General features: G+C 42.3%; 1 protein-coding gene across 3 annotated transcripts in view; it reads right to left on the bottom strand.

Moving 5' to 3' along the window:
* Positions 1–1,816: 1,816 nt before the first annotated feature.
* Positions 1,817–18,319, bottom strand: part of nvl (nuclear VCP like) — a 19,495-nt gene continuing 2,992 nt past the window's right edge. Inside the window, exons 8-24 of one of the 3 annotated variants that reach the window (XM_030071048.1) lie at positions 17,175–17,286; positions 15,957–16,033; positions 15,555–15,689; positions 14,961–15,062; positions 14,644–14,761; positions 13,388–13,532; positions 12,592–12,946; positions 10,726–10,947; positions 10,132–10,236; positions 9,699–9,761; positions 7,777–7,896; positions 7,435–7,534; positions 6,078–6,184; positions 4,987–5,063; positions 2,847–2,932; positions 2,621–2,718; positions 1,817–2,054 (exon numbers count right to left, since the gene is read on the bottom strand). In XM_030071048.1, coding sequence (XP_029926908.1) covers positions 2,010–2,054; positions 2,621–2,718; positions 2,847–2,932; positions 4,987–5,063; positions 6,078–6,184; positions 7,435–7,534; positions 7,777–7,896; positions 9,699–9,761; positions 10,132–10,236; positions 10,726–10,947; positions 12,592–12,946; positions 13,388–13,532; positions 14,644–14,761; positions 14,961–15,062; positions 15,555–15,689; positions 15,957–16,033; positions 17,175–17,286 — 2,067 coding nt within the window. In that variant the 3' untranslated portion in view covers positions 1,817–2,009. The remainder of the gene's footprint in view (positions 2,055–2,620; positions 2,719–2,846; positions 2,933–4,986; positions 5,064–6,077; positions 6,185–7,434; positions 7,535–7,776; positions 7,897–9,698; positions 9,762–10,131; positions 10,237–10,725; positions 10,948–12,591; positions 12,947–13,387; positions 13,533–14,643; positions 14,762–14,960; positions 15,063–15,554; positions 15,690–15,956; positions 16,034–17,174; positions 17,287–18,319) is intronic. The other 2 variants (XM_030071050.1, XM_030071049.1) reach the window with 2 other exon arrangements.

Genomic DNA, 18,319 nt, shown 5'->3' with positions numbered 1-18,319 from the left:
CCAAATGTATTGCACACTAACAGAATATGCCTGTAACAAACTGAGCACATTTTCTCACACTGACCACACACACAGTCCAGCCATGTACTAGGTTTTCATTTAATCTTGTTTTTTGTGTAATTAGAATTCTTTGTGAAAGCACTATCAGGTTGTTTCCTCCTGGTGCAGGTTTACTGGGCACAAGTTTCCTGCAGATGCTACCTGCCGGATCTACTTTCCAATTCAAATAAGGAAAGTAAGAAAAAGAGACATATCACTTCCTTAAAATATGGGTACTGAGACTTGTTACTTTTGACATTGGCATGATTTGCTTTACTGGAGGTGGTGTATGTGTTCAAAGTTATTTTGGAACTTGTTTTTGTTGGTGGGACGTGGCCCGTGAGAGAAGCCGCTGTGGACTGCCCGGAACTGAGAAGATGGAATTTGAAGAGGAGCTAGTTTGATTTGTCGTAGCGAGGCCAGTCCCCGTCACGCCTCCTGCTTATGTTTAATCCAGTCCTGTTCTTCCAGTTGGTCACTAGATAACCACACATTAGTTCCTAAGTCTTGTGCACCTGCCAATGATTCTGCTTTGTGCCACTGATTCATGAAAATAGAGCCCTATATATTTACATCTATCAGTGTTATATACAATTTGACTGCACTGTGGAATCACTTATTAAAAAGCTAATTTCACTTGATATTGTGGTGGGCTACACTTTGGCATTATGGTCCCTTGACTGAAGAGGAGAGCTGATGCTAACACACCACTACAGGGAGACTGAGTGGAGTGGGATGGACATGTTTGCTGTGGTCATTTGGCTGCTGCAGAATAAAATGGAGGTTACACTTGTTTGCTATGGTAACAAGTCAGAGGTGCTGTAAAATGTGTCACAGTGCTCTCTTCCTTGTGCACACGTGTTGCACTGTGGCTCTAGCCTGAGAGCAGAAATGGCTACAGGAGATGTGAACAGGTGAAATCTGTGTCCTCATGTGTCAAACCAGGTTAGGAACCTCGGCCCCATTTACAGATGATCTGGCATCATCCTCAGACTTCAGAGATCAATACGCCGGTTGCTTCAGTACTGATCCAGATCTGGATGTGCTGCAGGCTCGTGCTCAGAGTAACAGTGGTCGATTGGGCAATCAGAAATGGCTTTGAAGAACTAAGAGAACACTGCTTTTCCAAAACAGTAAGATCAGTGTTCTGATCTCAGAACGTTCTCCTGAGAAAGGAATCGCAAACTGAGCATTTTGTCAATAATTACGGGCTTACAGTCATACTCATCTGGGACTTGTTCACCGCCTCTGTGTAGGCCTCAGCCTGCTGACACTGACCACCATGTGAAAGTTGGGAAAAGTGGTTGGTTTGTGAAATAAAGTAGTTCTTTTCCAAATGGAGCAGTCCTGTTAATATACTGGTCAGCTTGCACACCCGTTTCCAGGAGAGCATTCTGAGAGCATACATCAGGCTTCTCAGTCCACAAGAGCAATGCTACCTAGTTCATCAAACCCAGATAGTCCTTAAATATGGCCTCCGTTCCAAAATAGTTATCATGTCCATTAATTTAAATGACTAAACATGCCATTGCAACGATACACATAAAAACCGCTGCGCCGCCCATCCTGGTATGTTGATTTGAAAGGAATAGACCGTTCTGCTCCAGTCAAGTTATGTGGCATCTAACCAGAATGTGTGTAATGGACACTGAGGAGCAGCTTCCTGGTGACCTCAGGCAACCTGACACCACCTCAGTACCTGATAGCAAGAGCAGACTGGATATAAACCAGGACATGAGACACACTGAGGGAAGACTGTACAGCACAATCACCAACATAAAGCTCAAAGCTCAGCAGCTTTATTTCAACAATCAGTTTTTGATTCTGATACAAAAATATCTGTACATACAAAATGATTATTCACTATTTCAATAGTGTACATCACAGACTGTTGTAAAGTCATTATGTACAAAGTTGAATTGCTTTTGGTGGCGATGACATTGGCAGTTATTCTCTGGTCAAGTGATAACTTACGTCATCAGAGACTCTTTCAGCTTTTCGTACATCATCTGGTCCTATAAAGGAGACAGCAGGAGACACAACATTATGACACAACAAGCATGTCTGTGGTTCCAAATAGATTCACACAGAAACCAGTGGGAACACCAGGAGAGTCTAAACAGAGTTTCATGCTCTGCCCACACACACCTCAACAAGTAGCTGCTGCAGAGCTGTACTGTCCAGCTATGAACGCTGGCAGCTCACATCAACAATGCTAACAATAAACACTACATAATGCTCCCACTGTTATTTTCTTCCTATAGCCAATATGACAATGTGTTGGAATTCCAAGGCCAGCAGCCTTATGCTGAATGTTTACTGTAGGACAAGAAAGACTTGTTTTCCCAGTCATGTGATCTGCAGCGGGGTGTCAGACAGTACGACACAGAGAAAGGGCCACCTGGGCCTTAACAAGCAGCTGGATATCACACAGCTACACAGCAGAGATCAGGCCTGTGTGCTTCTGAAAAGTGACACATCATGAAGGATGGAGGTCGCTCTAGAGATCAAAAGCTTTGGCTGTGTTTATGTTTTACATGGAGAAAAGAAGAATCACAGTACCATTTGCATAGCATCGTACCTTTTTGGACACAGATGGCCGTACTTTCTTGAAGGCATCTTCAAAGTTTTGCCGGCTCACCCTGATGTCAGTGACTGGACAGCTGGAGAATGTGTGACCTGCGGGCCAAGATACACACTTTAAACAAAGAAGAGAGAGCAGGACTAGCAGGCCTCAGTCTTAGCTTGCTGCCATTAGAGTTCACTCTCACAACTGCTAAATACTTAAGAGGCAGGAAAACAGTTACCAGAGTACGATGGGGAATGTTGTGACAGGTAGGCCCTCAGGGCGTTGACAGATGCTTCCCGCACTAATGCAGACAGGTCAGCTCCACTGTATAAACCACAAACAATAACTACATTTACACACAGATTTATAGAATCTAACTGAGCAGCAACTGTATAAAATATACATTTAACAAAAAAGCACAATGCTCACTTTTTTTGTTTCTGAACCCCCACTCCATACCCCCTGCCCCGCCTTAACCTCACATCAACCACAGAACAAACCAAAGCAAAACACACATCAAGGAAAAAAAAGAAAAAGGGGGAGAAAATGCATGTAAAGAAAAACTGAAAAAAAAGTTAAATAAATAAATCTTAATAAAAATAACGGCATTCAAAAGGACTTAGTGATCAGGAGACACTCTAGATGTCTTAATGGAAAAAAATGGTCTCCATATTTAATCAAAGTTCTTTAAAGAACCTTGCGGAGAGAACCTCATTTTTTCCAGCTCTACATTAAACAGAACCCCCTTGATCCACCAGTGATGAGACGGGGGCAAAGCATGAGTCCAGTTTGAGAACTAACCACCTGGCTCGCAGGGTGCTGCAGGCCACGGCACCAGGTGACTGCTGGGATACCAAAAATGGCACAAAGGGAATTTGATCTGTCACTACATTGGAAGCCTTTTGTAATGTGTCCAATATTCCAGGCCAGGAGTGTCAGACTCAACCAGTTAAGGGGCCGTATTAAAAAACATGTCCAGATCAGTGCCACTACACTCGTTTGGCATTATCAGGCTACTACAGCAAGAACACTGACATCCCATCTCCTCAGAAAATTAAAGGGAAAAAAGGAAACTAAAGAAAACAAGACTAGGCACTGGTAGTTTGGTTGGACCGCCACGACAGCGTGAAACTGAAACGGAATATTTTCTGCTCTGCTATTTCTCACTCCGGGCGTGTTTGTGTGTATGTGCACCAGCATGAAATTCCATGAGATCAAGCATAGGGCAGAGGTGACATGGCCCAGCTACCAAAGCTGGCACACGCCACAACAGATGTGTAATCAGCTCACAGGTGGAGAGCCCACATATGAAAGACCATTTCAGTGTGGTGCAAACATGTGATGGGTTCACACGCTCAGCACACCATGCGCCTGTGTACAGGCAGTCCCAACCAAATGACAAAATACAGAAAACAGATTGTAGCCTCTGATCACAGCAACAAGGAAGCCTCTGCAGGAGGATTCCAGCAGGCAGCTGAGCTGATAAATGTCAAACATGTTTGATGTAAATGAGAGCGCCTTCAAGTGGCCCAGAGCCCATCAGCTCAGTTTGACTGTGGCCTCTGGCATCCCAGTCTTCTTGGGGCAGATTTGGACAGTAGGCAGCACACGCCTGCACTCAGCAAGTGTTGTTGTTTTAAGTAAGAGCAGTTTTCACACTGCTAGCAGCCAGCAAAGCAAAAATCTAGTGGCCCAAGTAATGTTTATTTATCACAACTGAAAAACAGAAAAAAAAAATGTACAATGCTCAGTCACTCACGACTGCATGGGTGTTTCCCCAGACGAATTTAGGACCTTTCACCAAAATAGTTTGGGAAAAAGTTTTAATACCTTGAAGTTTTTGCCAAAATAGTGATCTTAAGAACGTTCACAAGCAATGTAAATTGCACTGCAATACTCTGCAACACTGTGGCCATGGCGACAGAAATGGGTAGGGTTTTTGGCCTTACCACAACCCATGTCCATACCAAATATTCAAAGAATTGGTCAATATTTGTAGCCACGGTGTTGCCAAGAAATTCAGTGGACACAGTGACAGATGTGTGACAATCACAAATGCAGAGTTTTCCTGGAGTATTCATTTTGTCCTTTCGCCTTACAGGAACCCTCAGATGAAGCTTTTTTCTTTGCATGCCCTGATGGTGTAAGGAATGAGGTGCAGGGAAGGCTGAGCTATGTAGAGCAGACAGGCCTGCAAACTGCTTTGATGCTATGATTTATAAGACAACTGCAAGATTAATTTATGATTTATTAGTTGGATATAAGGCAGCTCATTCTTTGTAAAGTACTTTAAGACCTTCCAATGATGAAGAGCTATATAAATAAATGAACAAAAATTGGATTTGTAATAAAGGAAGAGATGTTGAGCTGAAGCTTACGTGAAGCAGTCACAGCGGCTGTCGTGGGCGATTCCTTCGAGGCTGACGTCCGGCTCCAGATGAGGTTTGGTTCCCCCCTGCAACACATGAGCTTCACTATCTCTGCTACCATGTGCCAGTTCACCAAGGACAAAAGGAGAAGACAGCCTCACCACGTCATTACAGTTTTTACAATATATCACGTGTGGTCAGAGCCGTGGGGCTCTGTAGGTGGACCAGGCACAGCTCCGAGGGCCCTGTCCTCCTCAATATGGGGCCCCACAACCAATCAGCTCTTTTCTGGAAAGCTCATTTAACTGCTTGTGAGAAGCCTTCATCAGCGATCTGATGTTTTTTAATCATTTTAGTAATTATAAATATAGGTTTCTGGTAATTAAAAAAAAATTCTATGCCAGTATTTTGATAATTTTTTTGTGACAGTTGTGCTATTATTTCCCCAAGTTATTTTTGGCTAATTTTAATCTCCCTTTTTCCCCATGTTTTTGGAATAAATCAAATGAATATACTCTGGTAACACTAACAAATTCACTTGCTTTGACCTAAATATTAACAAAAATTAGTACAAGTTACTACTTTACAGTTAGAACAATCAGGAAAAAAATATTCAGATATTATAAGAAAATTACCAGACAACGGGTGAAAATTTACCAGAAAATGATCAGAAAATTTATAGAAAATTACCATAAAACTATTATAATATGTATAATTATTATAATTTAAAGTCATATTGCAAGACACATTACCATAAAATTACCCAACTGCCCCCCCCAAAAAACATTAAATTTCTAAAAAAAAAAAAAAAAATCAATCAATAAATAAATACAATAGAAAAATAAAATGGAAATCGCTACAAAGATGAAAAATAAAAAGTGAATGTAAGTGTATTTTGTTCAAAGGGTGAAATAAAACCTTTCAGGTTGTTCATCTTTTGAACTTCCAGTGATCGATTCATGGTAAAAAGCAACGAGCCCCTAAAGATTTCTTGCCTGTGGCCCCCAGATGTCTAGGAGCAGCACTGGGTGTAGTTCAACTTCTTAAGCTTGTACAAGAGTGATTTTCAGGATCTGTGGTTCCTCTGGTTTAACCGTTACCTTGGTGATGGTGAGCAAGATGGCATGGCGGTCTGCCGCAGGCGGCAGTCCCACATACAGAGTTTTGTCCAGACGGCCAGGCCTCAGAATTGCAGGGTCAATGATGTCTAGTCGAGACAATATAAAAACAAATGGGCAGGGGAATACATGAGGAGAATTTCTCACTTTGTATTTACCAAGGGTATTTTTGAATCCACAACAATCATTTGTGATTTTTTTGCAACTATGGCCTGATGCAAATGAACCAAAACCTGTAACCATGTGGACTGAGGCTTGAAACCTGAAGTTAACCATAAACATTTGTCCAGCTCTAGTTTGAAGTAAAATTTAACTTTGAGAGGTAGATGTTGGGATATGTCCTTATCCTCAGGTTCTCTGTGCTCCCCTAGACTGTTAATCCAGAACACTGTGTTTCTATCTCTCCATTCACTTCCACAGCACCACAAAACAGCTCCCAAAACAACACTTTCAAAGATCTTTTTTTAACAGATACACTGGAGAGACACAGTAAAGACATGATGGAGAAAGAGGGGTGGACATGCAGCAAAGGGCCCCGGCCAGAATCAAACCTGGGCTGTTGCGACAAGGACTTCGCCTTAATTATACACTCAGACAGAATATTGGAAACAGCTGTCAATCAAATGCAGTCCAGTCCAACAGCAGCACTAACTATGAGCTCAATGCCAAACACAGAAGTGAATGAACACCTCTGTTACCGTGACAACAAGACAAGCTGAGCGTTACAGGCAGCAGGAGAGGAAACTTTATGGCACAACAGCTGGACTGGATTGGATTAGACTGTGTAGGTGGAGCTAATAAAGTGGCTACTAAATGTATATGCTGCATGGTGTACACCATGAGCCAGCAGGGAGCCCTTATAATAAAACATTTAGCACATAAACAAATGCTAATATAAAAAACAAGTCCTGGTATCCATTTTTCTGAGGAAACAAAAAATGGCTCGTTTCTTGTTGTTTTCTTATTTGAATTAGAAAGTAGATCCGGCAGGTAGCATCTGCAGGAAACCTTAGCACAGTAACCTTGCACCAGGAAGAAACGATCTGATAGTGCTTTCACAAATGATGGTAATTACACAAAGAAAAAAAAGGGTTCTGGGACTTGTTTTTTTATATTGGCACAATCCACTTTGTTTCTGTTCATTTATGTTAAAAGTGTTATTTTGGGAGCTGTTTTGCTATGGAAGTGAATGGAGAAACAAATCTAGTATTGCAGGTTAGCAGTCCAGAGGAGCACAGAGCAGCTAATGAGGAGATGTGAGCCCCGTGTGGACTCCTGTGACGCCCAGGGAGCGAGACAACCCAGCACTCTAACCAAGCTCAGGTTTGCTTTAACGGACCTGGTCTGTTGGTGGCCGCCATGATGAAGACTTGGCGCCGAGTCTCCAGGCCATCCATCTCTGTCAGCAGCTGGTTCACCACCCTCACACTGGCACCTGACTGAAGACACAGAGACCACGTTATTGTAGAAATATGATCTGGACAACCCAAAAATACATCAAATAGAATGGTGGAAAGGCAGCAACAGTATGTGCCACAGGTAGAAATCAGTGAAAATATGATCTTGTAAAATGTCCTGTGTTCTGGCCTTGACATTAGCAATATTAACAGTGTCAACTTGACAAAATGCTGTTTAATTTTGTTTTGTTTCACTTCTGATTATCATAATGGTGTTTGCTTACCTCACTGCCTGACCTGCGTGGGCACAGGGCGTCAATCTCATCGAAGAAAATGACACAGGGAGCAGAGTTTCGTGCTCTCTGGAAGACCTGCCTCACGGCCCGCTCACTCTCTCCCACATACTAGTGAATGGCAGAAACACATCACAATCAGAATCCACATCTTTAAAATCGTTTAAATACTTGATTGATCCCTGAGTCCATGGATCCATCCATGCTGTTGCTCAAATTCTCAAGAGAAGAATGAGCCTATCACATCAGCCCAACCAGCAATTTCCCACACCCTCCTTGTATGTGAGGCTGGGCCAGGACACCAGGTCCAACAACATATTAGTCCAAATACAAAACACATTTTCACTATAGTGCAGATCTGTGAAAAACACAACTTGGCAGAAAGTAATGAGGAGCAAGGCTGTCAAAAAGAGAAAGTCCTTGGAAAAGAATTAAGAGTGAATTAAAAATCAAGTCAATTCTGAATGACAACAGAGTGTAATACAGCCACTGGCAGCAACAGCAGGGCTCTGTATAAACCTGGGAGGCAAGTTCCAAGCTAATGATACATTATGACAACCTGATTTAGACATAACAATTCTTGGTATTTGAGGCACCCCATGCTTATTTAACACACTGAGTTCACTGTGCTGTCTGATGAGGACAGACAAACTGTCGACAAGTTAGAACAAGCTCTAACAGCTTAATTATCCAATAAAGTGAGGATTCAGACTAATATTTGATACCATAATAACAATGTAAAATGCCATGATATATACACCACAAACACATGTAGAACACAAACTACCTTGGAAACAGCAAAGGTCACCTCTCATTACAATAGACAAGTCAAAACATATTAAAATAAAAGTCCTCACTTGATTGGATTTGACAGTTGAATACAAGAGCTTTGTTAAAGATTGTATTTGTGGTTGTTTTGAGGGCAGGAGGTCTTATTGTTGGTTTATTTGAACTAGCATAACACATTGGAACATAACCCCAGTAGAATCACAAACAGCAGTTTGAGCAAAAATATCTTTGTGCACCTGGTATCATATTGTGAATCAGCCAATTATCAGATAATCAGTCCTTGCAAATCATCAGGGCTGATATTTAAATTTTGTCAATAGTCGGTAGTCCAATTTTGATTTACATGATGGATGTTATGAAAACCTGTCAGATGCTGCCGCTCTGTCTGACAGAACAAAGGCAAGTGGCGGGCCAACGTTTCCAACAGTGCGGTTACATTTTCATTTCCCTTTTCACTCGATTTGTATTAAATTGAGTTTTACATGAAGACAAAACACCAAACTGTAGTGAGTTGCCCTCACTGACCTACTGTAAGGACAGGGTTACAATTTTCATCTTAAATTTTCTGTATTTATTCAGTTTTATTTAAACGCTTGTGAAAGGCATCTGAACGCAGAAGACTGACTCTCATAAGAAGGACTGCTGAGGCACCATGTGGTGCAATGTCTGCTTCAGTCATGCAGCTGTCTCACTCTCCAACCATTAACCATTTGTGAACAGGGTGCTTACATTGATTTAAAGCTTTAATATTTCATTTTTATGTGATTTCTTGAAAATATGATCAGCTCCAAGCCTTTACATCCACTTTGCTTAGAAAACATGATAAACATTTGAGCATTTTATTTTGAACAGCCAAATGTGCTTCTCAAAGATATGCAGTTGGGGAGAGGTACAGAGATTTCATACATCCTCTTGAGCTCAAAACAAGCAATTTACTAATGAATCACAGTTCAAGTGGAAGGAGCTGAAGGTAAAGGGTAGGACTGGTCTGTCTCACAGACTTTAGCCGTCGTTTTCACTCCCCTGTTGGAATAAAGGAGCTGCAGCGAGCGGGCAGCCTCCACCACACCAGGCACAACATGTTACTGAGCACGAGCAAAGCTGCATGGATCTCATTGACTCACCATGTTGAGCAGCTCAGGGCCCTTGACAGAGATGAAGTTGAGGCCTGACTCATTGGCCACTGCCTGCCATGGGAAACACACACAGTGCAACAGTGTCATCCTGACAGCTACTTGACATCTGCTTGTATCACTGCTTCAGCCTGTCAGACTGTGAAAGCTACTCACAGTCACCCATTGGTCATATTAAAGCTAAGGAGATTGGGACGCATTATACATTTGACTAAGTGTTCAAATGACACAGTAATAGTTAAAGGGACATTTCACCCATTTTGAAAAATGTGACATTATTTCACCTCCTTCTAGCTGTTCTGTAGGACAGCAGTGGTGCTATATAAAGTATCCCTTTAAGGCCTGGTTTTATTAGAAACTTATGACACAGTAAACGGACTTCAATAAATAAACTGAACAACACTAGATGTGTCAATCAAATGACCTTAGCCAGCAGCGTTTTTCCACAGCCTGGAGGTCCCGCCAGCAGCACTCCTGATGGAGCACTGAGCCCCAGTGTTTTGAACTGGTCTGGAAAATGCACTGGGGCCTAGAGAACACACACACACACACACACACACACACACACACACACACACACACACACACACACACATATATAGATCTTATTCTGTTCTACCATATAATGCCAGTATTGAGTCTTGGAGCTGGCAGAGTGAAGCAGCTCAGAGCAGGGTAAGGACTACCACATACCTGAAAGCTTTCTTTTTGTTGTTAATTTCCAGGTCATTTCTAGTTCATTTGCTCATCACTTAATCAAATGAATTTGCAGCTAGTCAAGTTTCGAATGGTTAAATCAGTGTGTTTTAAGTTATTAATGGATTAATGGATTAATGAATGTAACCTACACATACCACTGTTATTATACTATACTTTTGGGTATAATTGTATTCTACACCTTATTAGGGCTTTATGCATGCTATGACAACATTGAGATGTCTTGTGCTATCTATCTATGGATGTGTGAGCCCAGGAGGGTGAGACTAGGACTTTAAGTGTTCAGAAAGCATGGGTCTACCATTATGGCCATGGTCAGCTCCTCCCGGATGTCCTGAAGGGCCCCTACGTCGTCCCAGGTGACGTCGGGCACGGTGGCAAAGCCCTCCCGCTTGGCTGAGGGCTGGACGTTGGCCAGGGAAGCCTGAAAGTCAGACATGTGAATGGACAGGCCGGCCAGCTCCTCCTCTGACAGAGACTCTGTGTTCTTCAGCAGCCACAACACGTGCCACAGCTCCCCCTGCTGGACAGAGCACAGACTTTCAGCACAGCACAAGACAACAGGAGCCAAACCACGGATTTCACTGTGAGATTGAGTACCGACATGAGAAAACATGCTAAAAATGTTGAGTTGAGTAGTACAACATCATGATGGTCCAGGACAGGGGTTTCCAAACTTTCCAAATGTTCTGGACCCCCAAGTTGACTCTCAGTAAGCCAAGGCCCCGCATTTGAAGTGTGGGGAGTCTGGGGACCCTGATATCAGGAGATAATTTGGTTTGTTTTCAGTATTAAATGCTTGAGAGAGGCCTTTCTAAAGCATTTAAACACATCTGATCTAACTATAAATATAATTTTCTTGTAATTTTTTTGTTTTTGTTAATTTACTTTCTTGATATTTTCCTTGAAGTTTTTCTTTTGTTTTTGCAAGTCTTTCACATTTTTTTTTTGCTTATGTGCTCATCTTTTTGAAAGAAATCAAGTGAATTTGATAGAGAAAGGCAATTATTAGCAAAATTTACCATATTAATAAAAATTCAGCAAAAATAAAAAAATGACCAAAAAAATTAGCAAATTATGTTGAATTATCTTAAAACTTAGAAAATTAAATAAACAAATTGCATGAAAACTACAGTAAATATCACAATGATATGTTAAAACATCAGATGAGTGATGCTGGGTTGACAGCAGATTTCTTGTGGTGAGATGCTCGCACTGTGTTCAGAAGCCTTTCACAAGCATTTTAATTTAGACGTCATATTGAATTCAAAACATGGTGAGATTAAAGCAGAGAGAAGAGAGTGTTAAAAAGATCCCTCACACATTCTCTGCTTTCTAACAGCTTCTGGTGAATTATATTCCAATGAAATTAAACCATTCCTCATTTTACTGAGGACCCCCTAGAAGACCCTCAAGGACTCCTGCGCAAAGAGAGAAGTCGGTGAATATTTCCACCACCATGTTTGACTATTGGTTTTATGCACTGTCGCATTAGCCTCTCGGGTGGCCATTTCCTCATAAGCTCTCCAACTGTAATGATAAAGATCATATTTTCATTCATATTTTTTTCAAGTCTTCAAGACTGCTATTCTCCTATCAGTGCCGGCTTGACCTGTGTTGGCGCTCTAGACAAAATTACTTGCTTGCGCCCTTCCATGCCTGCCTACCCCCCCCCCCCCCCCCCCCCCCCCCCCCCCCCCCCCCCCCCCACATTTCTGTTTTGCTCAGCCAGCATCTTCAGAGCTGTTGTTTGGAGCCAAACTCCAAACAACAGCTCCATCTAGTGTCGGCTGGGCTAACTGCTAGTTCAAGGTCGGTAGTTTGCTCTTCTCAAATGAAAATCTGAAAAATCCAAACACTTTTCCACTCTTTACCATTATCCAACACGCCCAAACACAACAAGATTTCACCAGTTCCTCATGAGCTGAGTCAGTGTTTCCCCAACCATTGCCTTGGAAGGGCGGCCGATGTCAGTCAAATAAAAGCTCTCCAACAAGAGTCAGTTATTTATTAATGTAATCTGTCTAAAACCAGAGATGGTCAGAAGTTGAGCCCAAAAACCTGAAATTCCACCAAACCTGAATCTGCAGAGAGTATTTATTGGTCAACAATAAATACAGCCAAGACTTTTAGACATGGTCAGTTCCTACCTAAAAATGCCCCTTACCTCCGAGTTCTGCTGCCTTGGATCTGCTTGAGGCAACGTGCTGAGCTCTCTCATATCTTGGCTTTCTGACATGGCAGAGGGGTGGCCATCGATGGATCCTACAGCGCAGCTCTCTTCCCTGAGTGGCTCCTGTGGCAGAGGAGCTTTTTCCTGGGGCCCACCTTCTGAAATGTCCACTGTGGGGCTCCGGCTTTGACTCTGCATTTTCAGGAGAACCCGGTTTACAGCAACCATGGCAGCTTCACGGCACAGCGCCATGAGGTCTGCGCCCACATAGCCTGGGGTGAGTCGGGCCAACTGCAGGAAGTCAAAGTCCTCGGGCAGCTTCAGATTTCGACACAGGGTCTTCAAGATTCTGAGAGAGCAGAGAAAAGTCTTAATCAGTCAGTCTTAATACAGTTTCAGTGCCAATCACATCAGTATCTGTGCTCTTTCAGCAAAAGTATCCATGTGGAAGTTACACTGCTGTGTCACAAACAGAGACAACCAAAGACACGGACAAACGATTCAAGCACAGATTGCCGTTTTTACAAAAACGCTCATCATAAATCAGAAGGGCAGCCACAGAAAAAGTTTGTTTAAAGCTTAACTTGTAGCTAAAACACCACAGTTTCAAAACATTTTCCAACTGAAGCTCAGAGACAAAATAATCCAAGTAATCCAAGGCCCTGTACTTTAACAAAAGGAGTTTGCACTCTCGGCGCAAACGCAGTTTTGACAAAATCACTTTTTACAGTCTCTGTATCTGGCAAAATATTTGGGATAATCATTTTTGCCAAAATTGTGCAACACTTGCCTGAGACGAGCTGCTTCATCAGGAATGCCGAGGCAGATCTCCCGGTCAAACCGTCCAGCTCGGCGGAGCGCAGGGTCCAGGGAATCTGGCCTGTTGGTGGCACCAATGACCACAACCTGGGCGGTTAGTGCCAGGCTGTTCATGTCTGCAGAGAAACAAGCAAGACAAGAGATAATGGACCACATGTCATTTTATGTATCCAATAAAATGACAAGTCCTCCAATCAAGAAGAAGGGGTGCCAGCCAGGTCTCTTTCCTGACACTGAAGATTATAGCTTTTGTCAAATCAAAAGCCATAATCAAGTCATGCTACATCCTTTGATGTAGCATGACTTGATTAACACAATAAATGCAGGTAAATCCATATATTTTAAAAAGAAAACAAGTGTGTGTGTGAGTGTGTGTGTGAATGAGTCCAGAAAACAATGCAAACATTTCAGTCTCAAAACAAACCATTTTCACATCTGTATGTCCAGTGGTTTGGTTCATATGTTAGCATTTCATAGCATAAAGACTTGAAGTCTATGGGAGTAATTTGCCTAGCTCTGTGATAGGGAAAAATAAACCTTACAGAAACTCTGAACCTGTCCTATCTACATATTGTATCATGGACGTACAGAGGTGAAGCTGGTATTGAACAGCTAGTCTCAGTCTGCGTAAGATGGGAAAAGGGGATTTTGCCCAAAACACTGCAGTATTCCTTGAAAGTTCAATTGATAAATTAAAACAAAAATCTTTCATTCATAATTTATTGATTTTTAACCCGCAACCACAAAACAAAACTCAAAATTACCAGCCTGAACTGAGTCAGTGAACTGGTCGTCTCTTCACTCTGACAACTCTTCATCATGGAACCTGTGGTGTGTTTAAAGCAGAGCCGTACATTATGACTCATAGTACAGCCAGGTGACACTGGTGCTGTCCCAGGGCAAAGGGCTCTAAGGGCTTAACAACCTTGTAACCACGGACTTCCAGCGACGGCAGACCGCTGTGTGCAGCTTGGCTTGCTAACCTGGGCCCGGTGCACCATGTTGGCACGGGGGCGTAGTGTTTTTATCGCAGCCATTTTTGGGCCGTGTCCAGTGAATGTGGAAGTCAGCTGACTTTTTCATAGAAGACTGGCTCTGACCTATTCTCGTGCAACCCTGGTGCAGGGAAGGTTGACACAAGTCTATGGTCCATCAGTACGTTTTCGGTGGCAATGACACAGCTGACTGAGTGTACACTTGCACACCCACAGTGGTGTGTATCCCTACCATCCATGCAGGTGAGAAGCTGAGCAACAATTCTCCGCTCCATGTCTTTAGAGGCAACCTCTCTCTTAGGGGTGATGGCATCTATCTCATCTATAAAGAGGATGCATGGGGCACTGGTCTGCAAGACAATGAACAGAGTTACTACAGAAATATAGTATAATCAGTAATGATATGCTGTGTACATATACTTTCTGCATTCACAATGTCATTTCTAAGAGTATCAGTCATTTAATTTCAAATGATGAATCTCACACTTTTGAACAGAACTCCTTAATAGTATAAATGAAGAAACCCCCCTCCCATCCCAGAGCACTGACCACAGCCTGGCTGAACAGCTCTCTGAGCTTCTGCTCAGACTCCCCAGAGACACCAGACACCAGCTCCGGAGCAGAGATCTTCAACATGGGCAGCTCCAGCTCCTGGAAGACACAATCAAATCACTTCATCCCCAAACAAAGAGCACAGCAGGCAGAGTTACAATACACATGAATAAATAAAAAGAAAAATAATCATACCCTTCATCTCCCCTATAAGTACCTAGATCTCAGAAACTGCTGGAGCAACAGCAACCATGCCTGGCAAACATTACAGCATTTATCCAAATGTTGCTGATTATGGTGGATTGAAGTGGGTGTGGCTTTCACAAAATTACCAAATTTCCACAGATATTACACTTAAAGCTTCATAATTCAAAATTAAAAAAAAAAAAAATCTATATGTCCTCAAGTTGAAATTTTCTCAACACATTTGGCCATGTGACAAAACTGTCTCACTCCAACCTTCAACTACAAAGTCCAGGAGCACACACGATACTTTTGCAGCTTCTGGGGGCCACACAAGAGCAGTGTTGTTGTTTTTTTTTGACGCAGCCTTAGGGATAAATAAATTCTTGATCCTTAATTTCTACTTACTCCAGCCACAGCCTGGGCCAGCAGGGTCTTGCCACAGCCAGGTGGTCCATGGAGGAGGAAGCCTCTGGGAGGAACCAGTCCAAGCTGCTGGTAAACCTCGGGGTGGCGCATATGGATCAGCAGCTTACAAACCTCCTGCATCAGTGTTCAAGATGGAAAGAGATAGTTCACCCTTTGTGAATGGCGGGGGGGGATGGGTAAATAATCACATTTTTTAAAATAGATGAACTTTAGGAACCATTCAGAACCAAAAGATAATTATATCTGCTATAATTATAACAGATAAAATAGACACAATACACTGTGAAATGAAAAGCGTGTGAACAGCACTTTCCTTAACTATGAATACTTGTGATGTGACACCCCTGATAAGCAGAGTATGTAAAGGAGCAAAGTGCTAACCGTCAGAGTCTCCTCATTGCCTCCAAAGTCTTCAAACTTCACTGTGGAATACTGCAGTTCAGGTGACTTTGTTTTCGCTGAGGAATAAAGCAGACAGTTAAAACTAACTCAAACAGCTAAATGTTACAAGGCAGGGTGAGCAGATAATGCTTACAGCATCAATGAAAATTTTATTGCATATGTCATGACCTCATGACTTCTACTTCTTGTAAAACAGAGTCTCTGAAACAGTGACATCATCGTGCACTAGTGGCTTTAATTTAATTAAAATTTCAACCAGTGGAACCTTCACATACACTACTCACAAAAAGTTAGGGATATTCGGCTTTCGGGTGAAATTTCAGGATGAACCTAAAATGCATTCTAACCTTTACAGGTGAACTTAATGTGACCTTCTGTAAACTTTTGAATGCACATGTCCAACTGTTCAATGTTTCAGTACTTTTTGCACAAGTTGCTGTTCTCTAACAAGGAGCTTAACGGCAAAATTCACATCAGGTGTTTGATGCTCCAGCTCATCGAGGTCGTATCATTAGGGAACGGCTGCTGGAGACTGGGGTACCTCAAATGGAGTGGCCTGCACTTTCTCAGACCTGAATCCCATAGAAAACCTATGGGATCAGCTGAGTGGCCGTGTAGAGGCTCGGAGCTCTGTACCCCAGAACCTCAATGTCCTGAGGGCCGCCCTTCAAGAAGAGTGGGATGCCACGCCTCATCAGACAATAAGTCGACTTGTGAACAGCATGAGACGTCGCTGTCAAGCTGTAATTGATGCTCAAGGGCACATGACAAGTTATTGACACTGACATTTTTTGTTGTGGTATACCCACCACTGTTGTTGGCTTTTGTTTCAAGAAATTGTTTGAGATGAGGAAATCACCAGTGCATGCTTCTACTTAAATGCCCTACTTTCATGATATAATATCACTGTAGCGTGAACATTTTACATTTTCCATAAATTTCACCCAAAAGCCAAATATCCCTAACTTTTTGTGAGTAGTGTACCTTTAAACATCCTCTCTCATCTACTGTCCCTTCAAATAAAATTCTGTTTCTTCCCCAAACTGATATTCTATTGGTTTGCACTTGTGAATGATCTTTGCCTGCACTCTGTCCCACCCAAACCTCCTGCCTCAACAGAAAACACACCAAATCAACTAAGTAAGAGTCCATTTCATGGGGTCTCCAGGAGTCGCCAACTGGTAAAGACAGCTTTACCTTTCTTGTTCAGGGTGCCCGAATCAGTGTCTTCGATGCTCCTCTTACTCTCCTTCCGCCTCTTGGACTTTTTCCGATTTTTCTCAGGCTCAAGCAGTGAGGTGTCTGTCTGCTGGTGACAGCAAAAACAAATATGGGAGTTGAAACTGAAAGATCAAGCTTGAAGACAGCCTAGGTAATCTACAATACAATATGTAATCTACAATACTACACCATTCAAAAACAACCAAATGCAATGATTGCATCCCATAGAAAAAGCCCCTCCCTTGTAGGTGGAGTCCACAGAGCCCAGAGAAATGTTGGCTCCACCAGCTCCACCCTCTCCACAGTGTCCCAGCATCATGTACCACACCAAGCTCTTACAGAAGTGTTGGAGCCCCTGACGTAAGTGGATCTGAGCTGTGTGCTGTTTTCCACTCTCTTCCTCACTGAAGTCATGTTACATTGCACAGTTAATGCATACATGGTATTATGCATGATTGTTAAAACTTTCAACTCATACACGAATGCAAACAAAGTGGATTACGCCAATAAAAAAACAAGTGCTGTTACCCATTTTTTGAGGAAATGAATTGGCTCTTTTCTTGTTTCATTTCCAGTTTTAATTTTGGAAAGTAGATCCAGCGGGTAGTATCTGCAGGTAACTCTTCCTATTTATTTCTCCCTGTTAAAGGGGATTTTAGGGAGCCTTGAGACAAATTTGTAAGTTACTGGGCTATATAAATAAAACTGAAATTGAAATTGAAATTGAAATAGCCTTGCAAGAAAAGACCTGATAACACTTTCAAAATAACAGCAGTTATACAGAAAAAAATGACAACTGGGACTTGTTGATTTTTTATATCGGCACAATTGTGTTCACTGTTGTTTGCATTCATTTCCGTGGTAAAAGTGATATTTTGGGAGCTGTTTTGTTATGATGTGAAAGATGAGATACAAATACAGGACTGTGGCCTAGCAGCCCAGGAGAGCATGGAGCAACTAATGACGGCGTGTGGGCTCACTGAACACCCAGGCAGCTACACACTCCAACACTCCAGCAAGGTTCAGCTTGGCTTTAAAGACTCATCCAATGTTTTGTTGAGGAGGAAGCTTATCAGCTCCACTGAGGTTATTTTATTTACCTGGGACTAAAGTGGAACCAG

The sequence above is a fragment of the Myripristis murdjan genome, chromosome 15, assembly GCF_902150065.1.
Source record: "Myripristis murdjan chromosome 15, fMyrMur1.1, whole genome shotgun sequence".
NCBI lineage: Eukaryota > Metazoa > Chordata > Actinopteri > Holocentriformes > Holocentridae > Myripristis > Myripristis murdjan.
The sequence above is the reverse complement of the archived record's forward strand: the minus strand, read 5'-3'. Positions and strand labels throughout refer to the sequence as shown.